The 16787-nt window shown below is 32.8% G+C and overlaps 1 protein-coding gene across 1 annotated transcript in view; it reads right to left on the minus strand.

The window, feature by feature from the left end:
• Positions 1-421: 421 nt before the first annotated feature.
• The window catches only part of LOC139518366 (QRFP-like peptide receptor), a 38822-nt gene continuing 22456 nt past the window's right edge, over positions 422-16787 (minus strand). The window contains exon 2 of the mRNA XM_071309919.1: positions 422-1359. Within this exon, the coding sequence (XP_071166020.1) occupies positions 542-1359 (818 nt within the window). The 3' untranslated portion in view covers positions 422-541. The remainder of the gene's footprint in view (positions 1360-16787) is intronic.

A 16787-nucleotide genomic window follows, 5' to 3' on the forward strand; every position in this document is an offset into this window, starting at 1 on the left:
ACGTTGACTGTACCTATACAATGACTCTTTGATAATAATAAACTAACACCAGTGACGCCACAACCTCTTCCCTACTGTTTTGAGTTCTACTCTTACAGAAATAAGCAATTAAATAAAACCGAATGGCATGTTGTATGTTTCACATGTAGGGGTTTGACTAAAACCGATGAAAGTATATGACGTCAACGTTATCGATGGTCATAGATAACGACATCAATAACGTGTTTTTCTGTACAAGAATTTTGTATGCAGATAAAATTAAACACCATAATACTTTAAATAAACTCATCATAGATGCCAGGACTAAATTTAGTATATACGCCAGACCCGCGTTTCGTCTACAAAAGGCCCATCAGTGACGCCCGAATCCAAAAAAGTTTAAAAGGCCAAATAAAGTACGAAGTTGAAGAGCGTTGAGGACCAAAATTCCTAAAATTTGAGAAATTTCAAAAATTACATTAGTCAATTAGTTAATTGATTTATTAGTGAAAATGAATATCCCATAACAAATGTGTCCACAAATCGTAGGAAACACGTTTATTTAATTATTAACTTCCTGTAAATCCGTATCTTCTGCGCCATAATTATGGCAGCAGTATCCGGCATGCATAAATGGACAAACTTGTAAGTTTTCGTTGTAATCGGAATAACGTCTTGTGTTACCAATATCTGGTGATGATTTTTCAGCCATACAAAAACATTTTCGTAACGTTCTCTTGAATGCTTTTCTAAATTTGCTAGATATCAATCCATATATAACTGGATTTCCTGCACTATTCAGATTCATTAAAATTCTTGCAATGGAAATGATATTTGTATAATTAACTAAGCCTAGACTTTCCTTTGATTCGGTTGATCCAAACACTGACCAAAGTGCAATTATTCTAATTGGAAATAAAGATATGTAAAACAGTGCTATGATAGCTATTATCATTGCAACTATCTGTTTTCTGTGTCGACTTGGACGATTTTCATCCAATTTCTGACTTAAATATATTGTTCTTAGAATGAAACAATAAATTACAGTAAGAACTATTAACGGCAAAACAAAACACGTAAAAAAAAGTAATACAATATAAAACTGGTGTAAAGATGTCTCTATTTTTGTTCGACAAACCATTACGTCACTTCCATCATAAAACTTCGCCGGTTCTTGGTGGGTGAGGAATACAAATGGCAGAGAAATGGCACTAGCGGCAATCCATATACACAATATAGACTTCCCTGCTGTCACTGTGCCGACACAAGAACTGTTTTGCATTGCTCTACAAATTGCTTGAAATCTTTCACAGCTAATTACCCACATGGTAATAACTGACGAATTTAAAGATGCATTTTCTAAGAATGGTATTAGTTTACCTGGAAAAAAAATGTAAAGTACATAAGTAAAGGCAACAGTAGTATACCGCTGTGCGAAAGTCATAAACGATTGAGACAAAATCAAATACGGATTACAAACCGAGGGAAACACATCAACTATAAGAGGAAACCAACGAAACAACAGAGACATCAACATAATTCATTTAGTTCGGAAGAAAAAGTTAAATAATTTTTGAATATAACAAGTGTTTCTACAGGTTTTGTGTTATGTAATTAGGACAATATCGAATATATAAATCTTGCCAATTGATTCATTGAAAATAAATCTTGCCAATTGATTCATTGAAACAAATTATATATAACAAAAACAGAATAACTGCAAAATATGTGTCTTTCACACTCTTGACCAATATTAATGGTGTTGTAGGTTATCAATCAAAAACCTCCTGGCACCAACACCGTGCTTAGAAATCTTTGAATCAACACGGTTTTTTTTTGTTTTAATGAGTCGTTTTTTATTCTTCTTGACTTACCATTAAGTTGAGGTACAATCATACACATGCCGAAGTTCAAACAAAGTGTTTCGAAAACAACCCATTATGAGATCGGTTACAACGATTGAGTCAGCATCCTCATGACTTTATACAGAAAAATGATATTAATATTTTTTGGCTTTTTTCGTTTTAAAACATGTAAATGATAATTGGACTTTTCAGAAAGATTTCTTTCATTATGACTCATGTAGCCGTATGAAATCATTATAAGTTGTTTTGAAAATATCAAGCTCATTGCAAATCGACTGAATGACATCTATTTGTTTTATTGAGGGACTAAACTATATGTAATTGCATTGTAAATTGTTTTTTTTAAATGAAATATTCTGACGTTTTCCAGAAAAAACACCAACCAATAAATGTTTTGCTCTTATAGACAATTGATGGCTCAACAAATATCATACCACATTCTTAATTAGAAAACAAATGCGCCAAATGTTACATTTTGAAGACATTTACAAACAAAAGTTCAACGCTAAACGGACGATTTGTTATTTGTAAAAATAACGGATATATGTTATTATTAGTAGATTTTACATAATACATGAAACGGGTTTAACACCACTGATAGTGTTGTGGCATGTTAGAGAATCATGAATGCATCTGCTGTAAAAATGTAACTTAAAATAGATTATTCAACAATTCCCATTTTCAGTTACGTTTAAATTAACTAGCTTATTGTGTTCATGTCTTTGTTACAAAAATTAATCTATACTAGAACACCCCCGCGAAATCGCGGGAAAATAGAGCGTATGTTTACTGTAAAAAAATATAACTGGAGAATTCTAAGAGAGGTGTCAAAAGTCAATGGTACTGTGGGACTGGGCACATTGTGTTTTGCCCTCCCCCTTTTTTCCAAATACCGATTTTTATTCTTTCTGTTTTTCTGTATACTATGAACATACATATATTATTTATACATATAATTACTATATAAAACTGTCACTGATATATTAAAAGTCACCCCAGTAAACTATTGGAATTTATAGTAAATTATAGCAAATTTATAGCTAGTACATGTATATATATGTATGTAGTATACAGAATATTTCAGTGACCGCCGTGGAAAGAAAACTATTGGAATTGATAATATATATATAAATAGCAAATACACTTTATCTATAGTATATGTATGATCATAGTATACAGAAAAACGCAAAAAATAATTGTTCTGTCCAAAGTACTTAATATGCAAATTATATTTAATTTCAAAACAGGCCAAAAGGGCAGCGGAAGTCTTTTATTTTTGCTCAAAAAGTAATTCCGATGACGGAAAAAATATATAGACGCCTTTATTTTCGTTTTCGTCTCCCAAAATAACCCAAACTGAAATACTTTAAGCAAGGATGATAAATGCTAGAACACACCCGCTAAGTCGCGGGCATCCAGAACGTACGTGGTTGAAAGTATGTAAAGTGTTGTGGGATGAATTTTTGTAAAAAAGATAATGACTCAGTGGAAAATTTCATGAAATGTAATAAAAGTTATAGGTACTTGGGTATAGGACAATTATTTTTCAACTCCTTCTCCTTTTTTCCCAAAATTTCCAATGAACATACGTTTAGTATGTTATGAACATACATAACTATATATAAAGTGTGTTTGCTTTTTACTATCAATTCTCAGTTAACTAATCAATCCACGGCGGTCATTGATATTTTATATAGACCCTCTCTATTTAATAAATTCAGTGACCGCCGTGGATAGTAAACTTGAAAATGATAGCAGATAGCTAATACACGTTATTCATAGTCTTTGGTATGTACAAAGTACAGAAAAAACGCAAACCGGATGTCTAGTCTGACTTAAAATTTTGTCCAATGACCGTAAAATATTCGGACGCAGTTTTTTTCGTTTTTCTCCCAAAAAAACACAAACTGAATAATCATAAGAACGGATGACAAATGCGACAATACATGGTACATATAGGATGCAAAATCGTGATGATTAATTTATTGTGGAAGGAAGAGAAGCGACACACAAAATGAGGTCTTCTCGTTTAATAGTATAGATATAAATATTAATTTGGTGCTGCACCTCCAATGAAATCTGACAACGTTCGCCCAAAAGACTTTACGACGTCACGTTTCAATTAACAGAGTGTTAGTCTATAGTATTTATGTCTATAAATGAAAGCAGTACCAAACAACAATAGGTTTATTAAGGTTTCGCACGTTTCGAACAGTATCGTAAATAAAATATCATTTAACTATTTATATAATGAAAAAATATTTATGGATGCTTGTTCATTACAGTTTTTATCATTGAATTATTTGCAAACTATGTGTAATTGTGTAACCTTTTAGGAGTTATTGACATTCAATCAATTGTGGACAAATTTAGAAGAAAACTTACATTTAATTTCAAAGCTTCCGGTAATAATGTATACAATTTCTTCATGTTTAACACTGTACTCAACAATAAGATCATGAAGACAATAAAGTTTTTTTCTGACAAAAACATTAGAACTCGGGATCCTATGCAGCATCAGACGATGAGGTCGAGAAGTAAGTTATGTCCGATAATGTATGTACTGGATATCATCTTTTGATCAATTGTGTAGTAGTTGAAGAACTGATCTAGTACTAGAATATGTTATATAAGAAGCAGAAGGTATTTACATAGTGATTGGGTAGTTGAGTTCAATGTTAAAATGAGTTTGACTTCTTGTTTCGTGTGTATTATAAGAGTAAGACGTCATATTTCTCCTATTCTTTAGTATATGAACTGAATGTATGTCTTTTTATGTTGGCATAACATGTGTGTAATATCTTATATAAAAAAAACGTTGTATAATAGAAAGTGTCCGAAGTATGGATTAACCTACGTAGGCTCACAGTTGAAAATTTGAAAGCACATTATAAATAAGTATAGAAACACGTTGAGAACGACTATCTTTGTATGACTAATAAAGATATAATAATCATAAACAAACACATCTAAGGTCATCTTTGCCAACGGGAATTGAAAACTTAATGATGTTTGATAGATTGGTGATAGCAGGTGCTTTCAATCATATTAACCAAGCGTTCCCCATTGTTAATCAAAATTGCCATAACAGTTTTTAAATGAAATGATGACTTGTATTGAATTAGACTTGTTTTTAGAATCGGTAAATTCAATCATTCTTTACAACTATTTTTGCTTTGTCTTCCATCATGCCTCTTCCCTTTGAAATGCACTGTGTGATTGCCACTTGTGAAAAACGATTTTTATCTAAAGTCACTGCATACGGAAAGATGAGGTCAATTTAGAGTAATGAGAAGAAAAACAAAAATGTAGTATAAATCTGAAGAGTTTGATAAAACAATTGATTTTGTTCAATGGATGGTATATGTACATCTGATTTATGATAAAGCCATTGAAGTGTACTAGTTACTTAAATCTAAAGGTTTATATGACATAAACTATGTGCTGTTTGTCATTAATCGGCTCATAACTGTCGCACTTTTGTACATATTTTTCCTTTTGATGTATGCATTTGTTTGCAAAAGTTTAATGAAATTGAGAATGAAAATGGGGAATGTGTCAAAGAGACAACAACCCGACCAAATAAAAAACAACAGCAGAGGGTCACCAACAGGTCTTCAATGTAGCGAGAAATTCCCGCACACGGAGGCGTCCTTCAGCTGGCTCCTAAACAAATATATACTAGTCCAGTGATAATGAACGCCATACTTATTATGTCGTTCAATAACGTTCTTTATACTTAGCCTTTGAATAATTAAAAACAAGTAATTGTTACACACCCCATGGTGAAATCGGTTACAATGATACAGTCCATGACGTCATACAGAAATACCAAATTGAAGAAAATTGCTTCTCTTGGCTTTCAACATCTAAATAACAATCGAACTTTGCAGCGAGATGTCTTAGTTATATGTAGGAATGACATATTTAATTGTTATAGAGCTGCTTTGGATAAACCAAGCTGAATCCAAAAACGTAACATTGTTTTCCAATCGATTAACTGACATAATATCTGTTTGATTAGGGACTAAACTGTATCAAATTGCATTGTAAATGTTTTTATACGAAATATTCTCAAATTTACAGAACACTGAATGCAAACCAATATATGTGTTCTCCTCATTGACATTTGGTGTCTCTATAAATATGATATTCGAATTCTAGATGACAATAATTGAGCCAACAAATGACATTTTTATAGACATATTAACAAACACTAAACGAACGAATTCAAAATAGATTTTAAAATTGATGGACAAAAATATAACCTTTTACAGAACATGAATGGTTATTAAACCATCGGTAGTGATGTTGATAGTTATCAAAGGTACCAGGATTATAATTTTGTACGCCAGACGCGCGTTTCGTCTACATAAGACTCATCAGTGACGCTCATATCAAAATATTTAGAAAGCCAAACAAGTACAGAGTTGAAGAGCATTGAGAATCCAAAATTCCCAAAAGTTGTGCCAGATACGGCTAAGGTAATCTATGCCTGGGATAAGAAAATCCTTAGTTTTTTTCAAAAATTCAAAGTTTGGGAAACAGGAAATTTATAAAAATGACCACATTATTGATATTCATGTCAACACCGAAGTGTTGACTACTTGGCTGGTGATACCCTCGGGGACGAAACGTCCACCAGCAGTGGCATCGACTCAGTGGTGTAAATAGTTATCAAAGGTACCAGGATTATAATTTTGTACGCCAGAAAAATTGAAATTGTAAATAGTTGTAATGCAATGGCACTTATAAATGTACCAGCAGAAAGATGTGTAAATACCTTATAACACGATCCTATTTTCAGTTACTTTTAGATGTACAAGATACTTGTGTTCATTCCACTGTTAAATTTATTTATATATCAATATCAATTTGATAATACATATTCGTCTGAACATAATGACCTCCGCCAATATGAACTCTCAACGTTACGTATCTATCAGCAGAGTCATAGCCTTTCAAAATAATATCAATAATGTGGAATTTTTTTTAATTTCCTGTTTACAAAACTTTGAATTTTGTCGAAAAACTAAGGATTTTCTTATCCCAGGCATATATTACCTTAGCCGCATTTGGCACAACTTTTTGTAATTTTGAATCCTCAATGCTCTTCAACTTTTTACTTGTTTGGCTTTCTAAATATTTTGATATGAGCGTCACTGATGAGTCTTATGTAGACGAAACGCGCGTCTGGCGTACTAAATTATCATCTGGTACCTTTGATAACCATTAATATAGATAGTGCAAAACAAATTACTGGTATATTTGGGCTTCGCACGTTCCTTTCAGTGAAAAAGTATCGCAAATGAAATAATGTTCAACTATTCATATGATGTCAAAGTATATTTGGATGGTTTTTTTTTTCAATTCCAGTGATGATTATTGAAAACCTTTTAAAAAAAATTGTAATAGTGTAGCCTTTTAAGAGCTATTGGCATTCAATCGGTTGTGAACATATTTAGAAGAGAACTGGAATATAAGGTCACATGCATCCGGTAATAATACGAAAAGTTTCTTCAAATTTAGCACTGTAACTCAATAAGTTTTGAGGAAAGAAGTATTTTTTAACGCTCCTGCTGCATCATACGATGTGAGAGAATAATAAATTATGTCACATAACGAATGTGATGGGATGATTATTTTTGATGAATTTTGTAAGAGTTTCCGATAAGAAATATGATGGAATGTATATCATTTAAGAAACAGGAATCATACGTATTGTAAGGAAATAGTTAAATATAGTTAGGGAATTTGCAGGACTTCTTCTTTATCTTGTATTATAAAAGAAAGTTATTTTACTTCTTCATTTCTTGAGGAGATGAGGTGAATAAGTGTTTGTATTGTATGCTTCCGAGGCATAGATAAGCCTTCAGTAGGAACTCTCAAAACTCAAAGCCCCTGATATAGATAAGTATGCAAACCCTTTATGAATGTCTAACTTTATATGACCAGAGGAGATCTGAAAATGACAACCAAATCTGTTGAAGGCCTTCTTTGCCTAAGGGTTTTGTAGTTAAATAATGTATGGGTTTGTAAATTAAGAATTGAGAAAAAGTATGTTTTTATCATGTTATTAACGAAACAGTGATTATTAAGCGGATAATTCAAATGTTTCCTCAGGGACGTATGGTAAAAATGTATGTATTCAGTAACTAGAAAAAAATGAATGTCAACAATAAAAGTGAAACAAAGATAGATCATGTAATCGTGTTAATTGACTATTTTAGTCTACCAAAAACTCATTCTTATACAGGTACAGCAATAATTCACTTATACCATGATATCAATCAGACATATAAAATTCCAATTACACGAGGTCCCTTTCTATTGATATTTATGTATATGTTTATATTATGATATGTGAACTACGTCAGTTAAGGAAGCTCGTCTAGATGTCGTCTAGACTATTATACACGAAATATTGATATATTTCATCTAGTATATGTATTTCTAACTGTGCATTGCCGACTTATTGCAATTTGGATATGTAATTAATTATGGTAGAAATCAAATATTAGAATTTGAGCCAAATTAGTAAACATCAAATTGACAGCTTGCTGTATATAGTGCCCCTTTGATAAATGTAATATCAAAATGTTTTAGACTGTGTATCGCGTTTTCCACCCAATATGATCTGTACAAAAGATTATATCATTATTGCAAACCGGATTACCAGAGGTGATGCTGACATCTAAACACTATTCCAAAGCCTCTCGACATAAACTTTATTTTAATAAAGGATATATAACATGCATTTCCCATGTGTTCCTGTTTAGATATAACTTAAATTTAATTATTAGATTTTTGAAAACAAGTGCTATTTACTTCAGTCTGTGAAATCATCGAGTATAGGCTTTTTTCAAAAGTCAATCATTTTATTATATAAACAACTCTAAAAGACTGTGATTTTATTGTATTATCATGAACAATGATAAACGTTTAATGAGTGTTTGAAACAAATTGCGTACCTTTAATCATACACTGATTTTGTTGTCATTATATTTTATATTTTATACAATTGAAAATGGAAATGGGGAATGTGTCAAAGAGACAACAACCCGACCACAGAGAAGACAACAGCAGAAGGTCACCAACAGGCCTTCAATGCAGCGAGAAATTTCCGCACCCGGAGGCGTCCTTCAGCTGGCCCCTAAACAAATATATATATATTAGTTCAATGATAATGAACGCCATACTAAACTCCAAATTGTACACAAGAAACTAAAATTAAAAATAATACAAGACTAACAAAGGCCAGAGGCTCCTGAATTGGGACAGGCGCAAAAATGCAGCGGGGTTAAACATGTTTATTAGATCTCAACCCTCCTACTATACCTCTAGCCAATGCAGAAAAGTAAACACACAACAATAAGAACATTAAAATTCAGTTCAAGAGAATATAGTTATAGTTGTAGTTCATTTGCATCCAATGGGCCGATGCCACTGCTGGTGGAGATTTATTTCCACGAGAGTATCATCAGCCCAGTAGCCAACACTTCTGTGTTGACATGAGTTATCATTGATATGTACATAACTTTAAATTAACTGTTAACTACACTTTGAATGTTTGAAAAAACTAAGGCTTTCCTACCTCAGAAATAGATTACCTTAGCTGTATTTGGCAAAACTTTTAGGAATTTTTGGTCCTCAATGCTCCTCAACTTCGTACTTTATTTTGGCTTTTTAAACATTTTTTTATTCGAGCGACACTGATAAGTCTTTTGTAGAAGAAACTCGCGTCTGGCGTTAATATGAAATTTTAATCCTGAGGCCTGTTTATCGAAGCTCTCTTAGGATTAGGACCTGTTCTTAGACCAACTTAGGACACATCTTAGTCCTAAGTGGGTTTATCAAACATGTTGAAACTTAAGAAAATCCAAGGAATAGTCCTAACTTTAGGATACCAATTTAGGTGTCTTAAGATGGTCTTATGACGATCCTAATTTTAGGATACATTTAGGATGACTTTTTTATAAACAAATATGGCCTGTATTGGTTACATTTACTTTAAGGCGCTCCTATTTGATTTATTTGGCGGTTGTTTTTAGGGATGTATGTACTAGAATGAAAATTATTGCCCTGCCTTTTTTGTTGTTGTAAGCCTTCCTTTTTGTTTTTCACACAATTCAGTCCTACATTTTTATTAGTTCATTCTGACTTTTCAATCATTAATTGTATTTCTGTCTTTTTTTTCAAAGACGCTCATCCTGCCCATTCTTTTTATCCAAACCACAGTCCCCTCTTTTTTTATTATTATTTAATTTCATCCTAGCTAGACCCCCTCCTAAAAAATTAATTGTCGTCTTGAACTTTTAAGTATGAAACCGTGACATCGAATTCAGCTCACTCAAATCATAAAATTATAACGATTTAAAGCTCCAGTCCCACTAGACCACGATCGCACCACGCTCAACGCGATCTAAAATAAATTTGGATCGTGGTGAGGTCGCGGTATGAGCGGCATGAAAATGTAAATAGTCGTTGCTTTCACGATGCTACTACGTCCTCGCTACGCTTCTACATAGATCCCGCTACGATTATACCACGTTTCATCGCGCTTATTCTGCGACCTCACTACGCTTATAAAGATCTTTCTACGCTCTTAACGTTCTCACTACGACCATACCACGAGTTTTCCGATTGCAACACGATCTTACTGCGATTATAACACGTTCTTACCACGATTATACTACGTTCATAGCGCGATCTTACTACGTTTTCAGCAATAACGTCAACATCGTGTTCCATATCAATACAGTTCAATTCCTTCTATTTCTGATTAAATCGTAGATTTCTCGGAAACAATAAGTCATGCCACCAAAATCTACCAGAACACGTGGCCATGGTTATAAGAGTTGATGTAGAGGTAGAGGGATCAAAGTAACGAATCCTGATCAAGCAGAGATGTCGGACCGACCAATCAAACCTGAATTACAACCTATTGCTGGCCCATAAAGCTCAATGACAATATTTTAGTGAACGATAGCAGAGATGACATAGATGTATTAATATATATATTAAGATGTGGTATGAGTTCAAATGAGACAACTCTCAATCAAAGTAACAATTTATAAAAGTAAACCATTATAGGCCAAGGTACGGCCTTCAACACGGAGCCTTGGCTCACACCAATCAGCACGGTATAAAGGACCCAAAATATTACTAGTGTTAAACCATTTAAACGGGAAAACCAACGGTCATTTATGTAAAAACGAGAAGCATGGTCGAGCCGTTAGAGCAAATGGATAATTACATTCAAACAAACAAAATCTAGGGAGCTTTTTTATATATTTTATGTGAAAATGACAATGAGAATGATGGTCGTAGTGTGAACGTAGTCAGGTCGTAAGAAGAGCGTGATGAGGACGGTAAGGGCGTGCTAGAATCGCACTATAATCGTGAACAGCGTGGTATAGTCGTAGTGAAAGCGTAGTTGGGTCGCAGTGAGAACGTGATGGTCGTAGTGAGGTCGTGATAACGTCGCTGTGTGATCGTAGCGCAGTCTCTCCGAATAGAATCACGCTTTCTCTACGCTCTCGCTACGATTGTATAGCGACCTTTGCGATTTTACTACGAATTAAGTGCGCTCTCACTACGCTTCTACTACGACCTGATTTCGACACGATCGCTCCACGATTGTTTTGAACATGTTCAAAGTTGGTCACGCTCTTCACGATCTTGAAGACCTCACCACGACCGTAATACGACCTTACTGCGATCTACACGATCGCACTACGATCATCACAATTTGCATTTTTTTCACAGATCGTAGTGAGATCGTGGCCTAGTGGGACTGGGATATTACCGATTATATATTTAGTTAAAACAATTTACAATTAGTTTGTTTAATTCGTATAGAAAACATAGTTATATTTCTTGTTTTAAGTTTTTTTCCAATACAATACCAATACTGAAATATAAATCAATATTGAAGGGTCATCTACCCTTTATATGGCGTGCCAAAGCATTGAATTGCATGCCATCATTGTAAACACCTTTTAACGGTATGTATCATCTTTTCATGCATATTATTTTCCAAGGTCAAATCCTATCAAATACGAATTATTTTTGTATTATTGTCATTGTAGTTGAGATTGGGCTTACTTAAGCAATTATAGCCTCGATCTAATCATTAAACCTTAAGCACACATGCAGTCAATCAGGCTTAGAAAAAGACATTAGTTTCAGTCCAATATAATGAGACATCCATGAAATCAATCACTAAAATTAAATGAAACTAAATTATTTCGATCACAGTGACCCTAAAATTTACTTCAGACTTAACGAAGCTTAGAATAAATAATTAAGTGTGCTAGAGATATATTTTCTTAAATGTCATAGGCATTGATAACAAAAAGCGTTAAAAGCATGAAAAATAGTACTTTATGTAATGACATATGCTATGATAAAAAATAATAGCCAAAATTGCATATCACAATGTTTTCATCAAACAAACATACTATTCAAATACCGATTTTTTTTTTTAACATATGTACTTATTTTAAATATCACACTGACAATAAATAACAGTTCGGATAAATAGTATTTGTTTGGTGAATTTGGTTCACACTCGTCGTGAAGGACGCAAAAAATTAAACCTACACAGTATGTAAAGGTTCTGACATGTCAATAAATTAGGTATATGTGTATCTAGATCTTCAGCATTGGATACTCTCAAACATGTTTGGCTTGGGAAAAAAATGATATATCTTTCTTTGTTTTAACTTGTTGCCCAAAACACAAAGAAAAGGATAAAAATTGTCGTTTAATGGTAATCGCTCCTCTAAAGAATCGTTAAAGAATTTTCGAAAAATTGGCCTCGTTTGTAGATCATGTTTTATTTTAAGCTATTTCAATTTTCAATCTATTCCTTATGGTTTTCGAGACAGTAGTCAAACACATAAAATATTTGAAAAAATCGTCATTAAAGAGTAAAAACTTATATAAGGATTCGACAGACGATTTCGGTTATGCTGACATATTTGTCTTCGAGGTGTCCGCTCAAGATGTCCTTACACAACTAGTTTTTGTCGAGTCTGCAACTTTTGTTGCAGGAAGCTCGACAAAGGGATAGTGATCCGGCGGCGGATACGGCGGCGGCGGTGTAAGATGGCTTCTTAAAAGCTTTATATTTTAGAAGGCGAACACCTGGATGCTTCATACTTTGTATATACATGTAGATGCCTCATGTTACGAACTTTCCATCAGTCACATGTTCAATGTCCTTGACCTCATGTTCATGGTTCAGTGACTACTTGGAAAAAAAGGTCAGATTTTTGGTAATGTTAAATTCTCTCTTATTATAAGTAATAGGATAACTATATTTGGTATGTGCGTACCTTGCAAGGTCCTCGTGTCCGTCAGACAGTTTTTACTAGACCTCGACCTTATTTCAGGGATCAGTAAACAAGGTTAAGGATTGGTGGTCAAGTCCATATCTCAGATACTATAAGCAATATGTCTAGTATAAACGATGTATGGAAAGACTGTAAAGTGTACATGTCCAACTGGCAGGTGTCATCTGAACTTGACCTTATTTTCATGGTTCAGTGGTTGTAGTTACGTTTTTGTGTTTTGGGCTATTGTTCTTATACTATATGCAATAGGTCTAATATATTTGGTGTTAGGAATGATTGTAAGGTGTACAAATCCTGCTTACAGGTATTATCTGACCTTGACCACATTTTCATGGTTCAGTGGTCAAAGTTAAGTTTTTGAGTTTTGGTCTATGTTTCTAATACTATATACAATATAGGTCAACTATATTTAGTGTATGGAAATAGTTAATGAACTATATGTCAGTCGCACAGGTTTTATTTGACCTTGACCTTATTTTCACGGTTCATTGTTAAGTGTTAAGTATTTGTATTTTGGTCTGTCTTAAAACTATAAGCAATAGGCCAACTAAATTTGTTATATGGAAGAATTGTTAGCTGTACATGTCTGCCTGGCATGGTTCATCTGACCTTGACATTATTTGCATGGTTCATTGAGCAATGTTTTATTTTCTTGGTTAATGTTGAGTTTATGTGACAGTTGTAATAAAGCTTTATATTTAGTACTATCAAAATAATATCAATGATTAGTACAGAAGGCGAGACAATTCAGCGTGTGCACTTTTGTTGTTTTATGGCTTTCCCATCTGTCAACCTTAATTATCATTCATTGTTACTTAATGGTTATTTTGGTAGTTTTTCTAGTTCTTAATCTCTTTTCAAATACGCACAGGTGGTCACATGACAAAAGCACAAATGCAAGTATGGATAATAACAAAACAAATTTAGATGACCTACAAGATTATATATAAAAAAAAATACAATAAATGAGGCGAATATATTTAAGTCCTCGACACAATTTCAACAACCAAAACAAATAAAAGTTCTGTCATCATAATGCTTTGTGTCTATCACATTTCATGTAAAAGTCATTTCAAAATAATAATCAAAATATCATCAATTCTCAAAAACCTGTTACGCTGATTGTTATTTTTAACAAACTCTATGAAAAACAATTCATTTTTCAATAACAATTAATAATTGTCATCGAAATGGTGTTTGTTTTCATTTTTGATTTATCAGATATATGTTCTGTTTCAACAAAACTTAACTTGACTGCAAACTATTTTAACTATAAAAATGATATGAAAGAAAGATCACTTTCCAATGACAACTATCTTCCAAACCGGAAAATCCGAAAAACTTGTCTCAAACACAGCTCAGGCAATGTAAGCCTTTGGGAGTGAAAACCTTAGTGTTTCGAATAATTAAAAATTTGATCAATAGTTAATTTACAGAAAATAACACATTCTTGATATTTTTAGTCAACGCAAAAGTGCTGGCTACAAAACACATTACCGTTAAAGTTACATTACAAAATAGCAAACAAAATATAACTCTCAGTATAGAAAACAAAAACTATGTGTTAATTGAGTAGATTGAGCAGGTTTAAGGATGTTCGTCTTTTTTTCTCTTTCCTATTCAAGGATCATCTGTTGGTTTCTACTATAACCTGTTGTACCGTTCAGATATTTTTTTTTTATTCTTGTCATCTCATTTTCTGATCATGAGTGTCAACTAACTTCGATGATATTTCGAAAGTAGATTAATAAAAGGTTGTGTCTTAAGGGGAATTCATTACCAACAAAATGCTAAAAGACATATTCCGATTACTTAGGATAAGTAGTTCAGTTATTCCATAGAACGTGCCAACATACAACGGTGTATACGGAGATGTTGAAAGAAGTGACACTGACAGGTTTGGGGGAGAGAGGTACAGCTAGCTTTAAAACCATGTGTAATCCACCACTTTTTACATATGATATGTCTGTACTGAGTCAAAAGTATGACAGTTGTAATACATTCTTTTGATGTGTTTTAGCTTTTGAATTTGCCATTAGTCTGTTAGAAATTTTCTCAATCTTCGGTATTTTTTGTTATTTTACTGTTAAGGAGATGATAGCACTAATCCTATAAAGGTTCACTGCTAACCCTAATTACATTATGCGGTTTTTTTTCTTTTTAAAACACGTTTATGTTATGTTCTTTGTAAAGTTTTCTATTATCGTTTATTTTTTATAACAATTGCAAATACCAAGTGATGTGTAGAAGTTTTTTTGCATGGCGCTTAAATTCGTCGTAATTTTTGTTGACGATAGCACACACCATTCTAACTTTTTATATTCCTTACAAATATAAAAAAAAATACATAATCATATCATTTACTTTTGTTAATTTCTATTTTGTATACGATGTTTAAGAGGTCATTAATTCTTTAACATTATTACTTCATTTTTAATAGCAAATCCATATCTAACGGTTCATAACAATTTCTTATTATAGCATTTTTAAAATTGCTATGAAACCACATTTACCAATCTTCATTACTCAAAATTACTTAGATATTTTTTCTCTGATACATCTGCTGTCTCGCATAAGTGTGATCATATCGAATGCAGGAGGTAGTGGTCCCGATCCCTAACTGAATCAATCAAATTATCTCAAAATTGGTAAATGCTGCTTTTCATTAAGTCTAGTCGATTTATGAGAAAAATTAAAAACAAACTCGTCAGCTCGGAGTGAGACGTAAGTTTTCGAATATGCTTACATGTGTTATCTTGTAAACTAGCATTTGTAAATCACTGCTTACTGCATCGTTTTCATCAAACGCATAGGTCATATTCATACCATACCAACATGTTATCGGACGGCAATCAGAACTGCAAGTCATTAATGTATTTATGATTTCAATCATGCTATGGTTGGAAAATGCTTTACAAAAATGATGATTTACAGAGGTTAATCTCTTTTTTCGGCCTTGAAGTATTTCTAATGTTTGTATTTTCTTTTGGTAATTGATATGACCCTTGGTATTCTTGTTTTGGTGTAGACTTATTTCTTATTGTTTTCATAGGCCCTTGCTAGTTTTTTTTATTTTCATGCATTGCAGCACAATTGAAAGCATTATTATTCGGGTGACAGTTTATGTGTATTTAATAAGATTCAGTGTTCTAAGACAAATATTTGTTTGGTCACGATGATCATTCATTTTTAATTCCAATTACCATTTAAGAATTTGTTTACGATTAATATGTTAAGAATAACAGTGTAACAATGCAAAATGTAACTATGTTTTTATAGTCAATGAGAAAAAATAGAACATATTTAAAAGTAAATGGATGATCAGGTGTTTCAAAAAGTATAATAAAAATACAGAACTTCTAGACGAATGCACAAAAGACTAGAGCGCTATTAATTAAAGAAACAAGTGATAATCAACTGCCATATCAACCTAACTAGGTGGATGCATTGTTCGATTAAAAAAGGAAGCAAAACCTTCCGCTTGTCTGGCCGTCGTTTTTTATTCCGTAATCTTGACAAAAGTGGGTGAGAAATCGAAATAGATATACAGATTAATGTGACTCGAAAATAGCTGGGTTTCAGC

The sequence above is a fragment of the Mytilus edulis genome, chromosome 4 (assembly GCF_963676685.1).
Source record: "Mytilus edulis chromosome 4, xbMytEdul2.2, whole genome shotgun sequence".
NCBI classification, from domain to species: domain Eukaryota; kingdom Metazoa; phylum Mollusca; class Bivalvia; order Mytilida; family Mytilidae; genus Mytilus; species Mytilus edulis.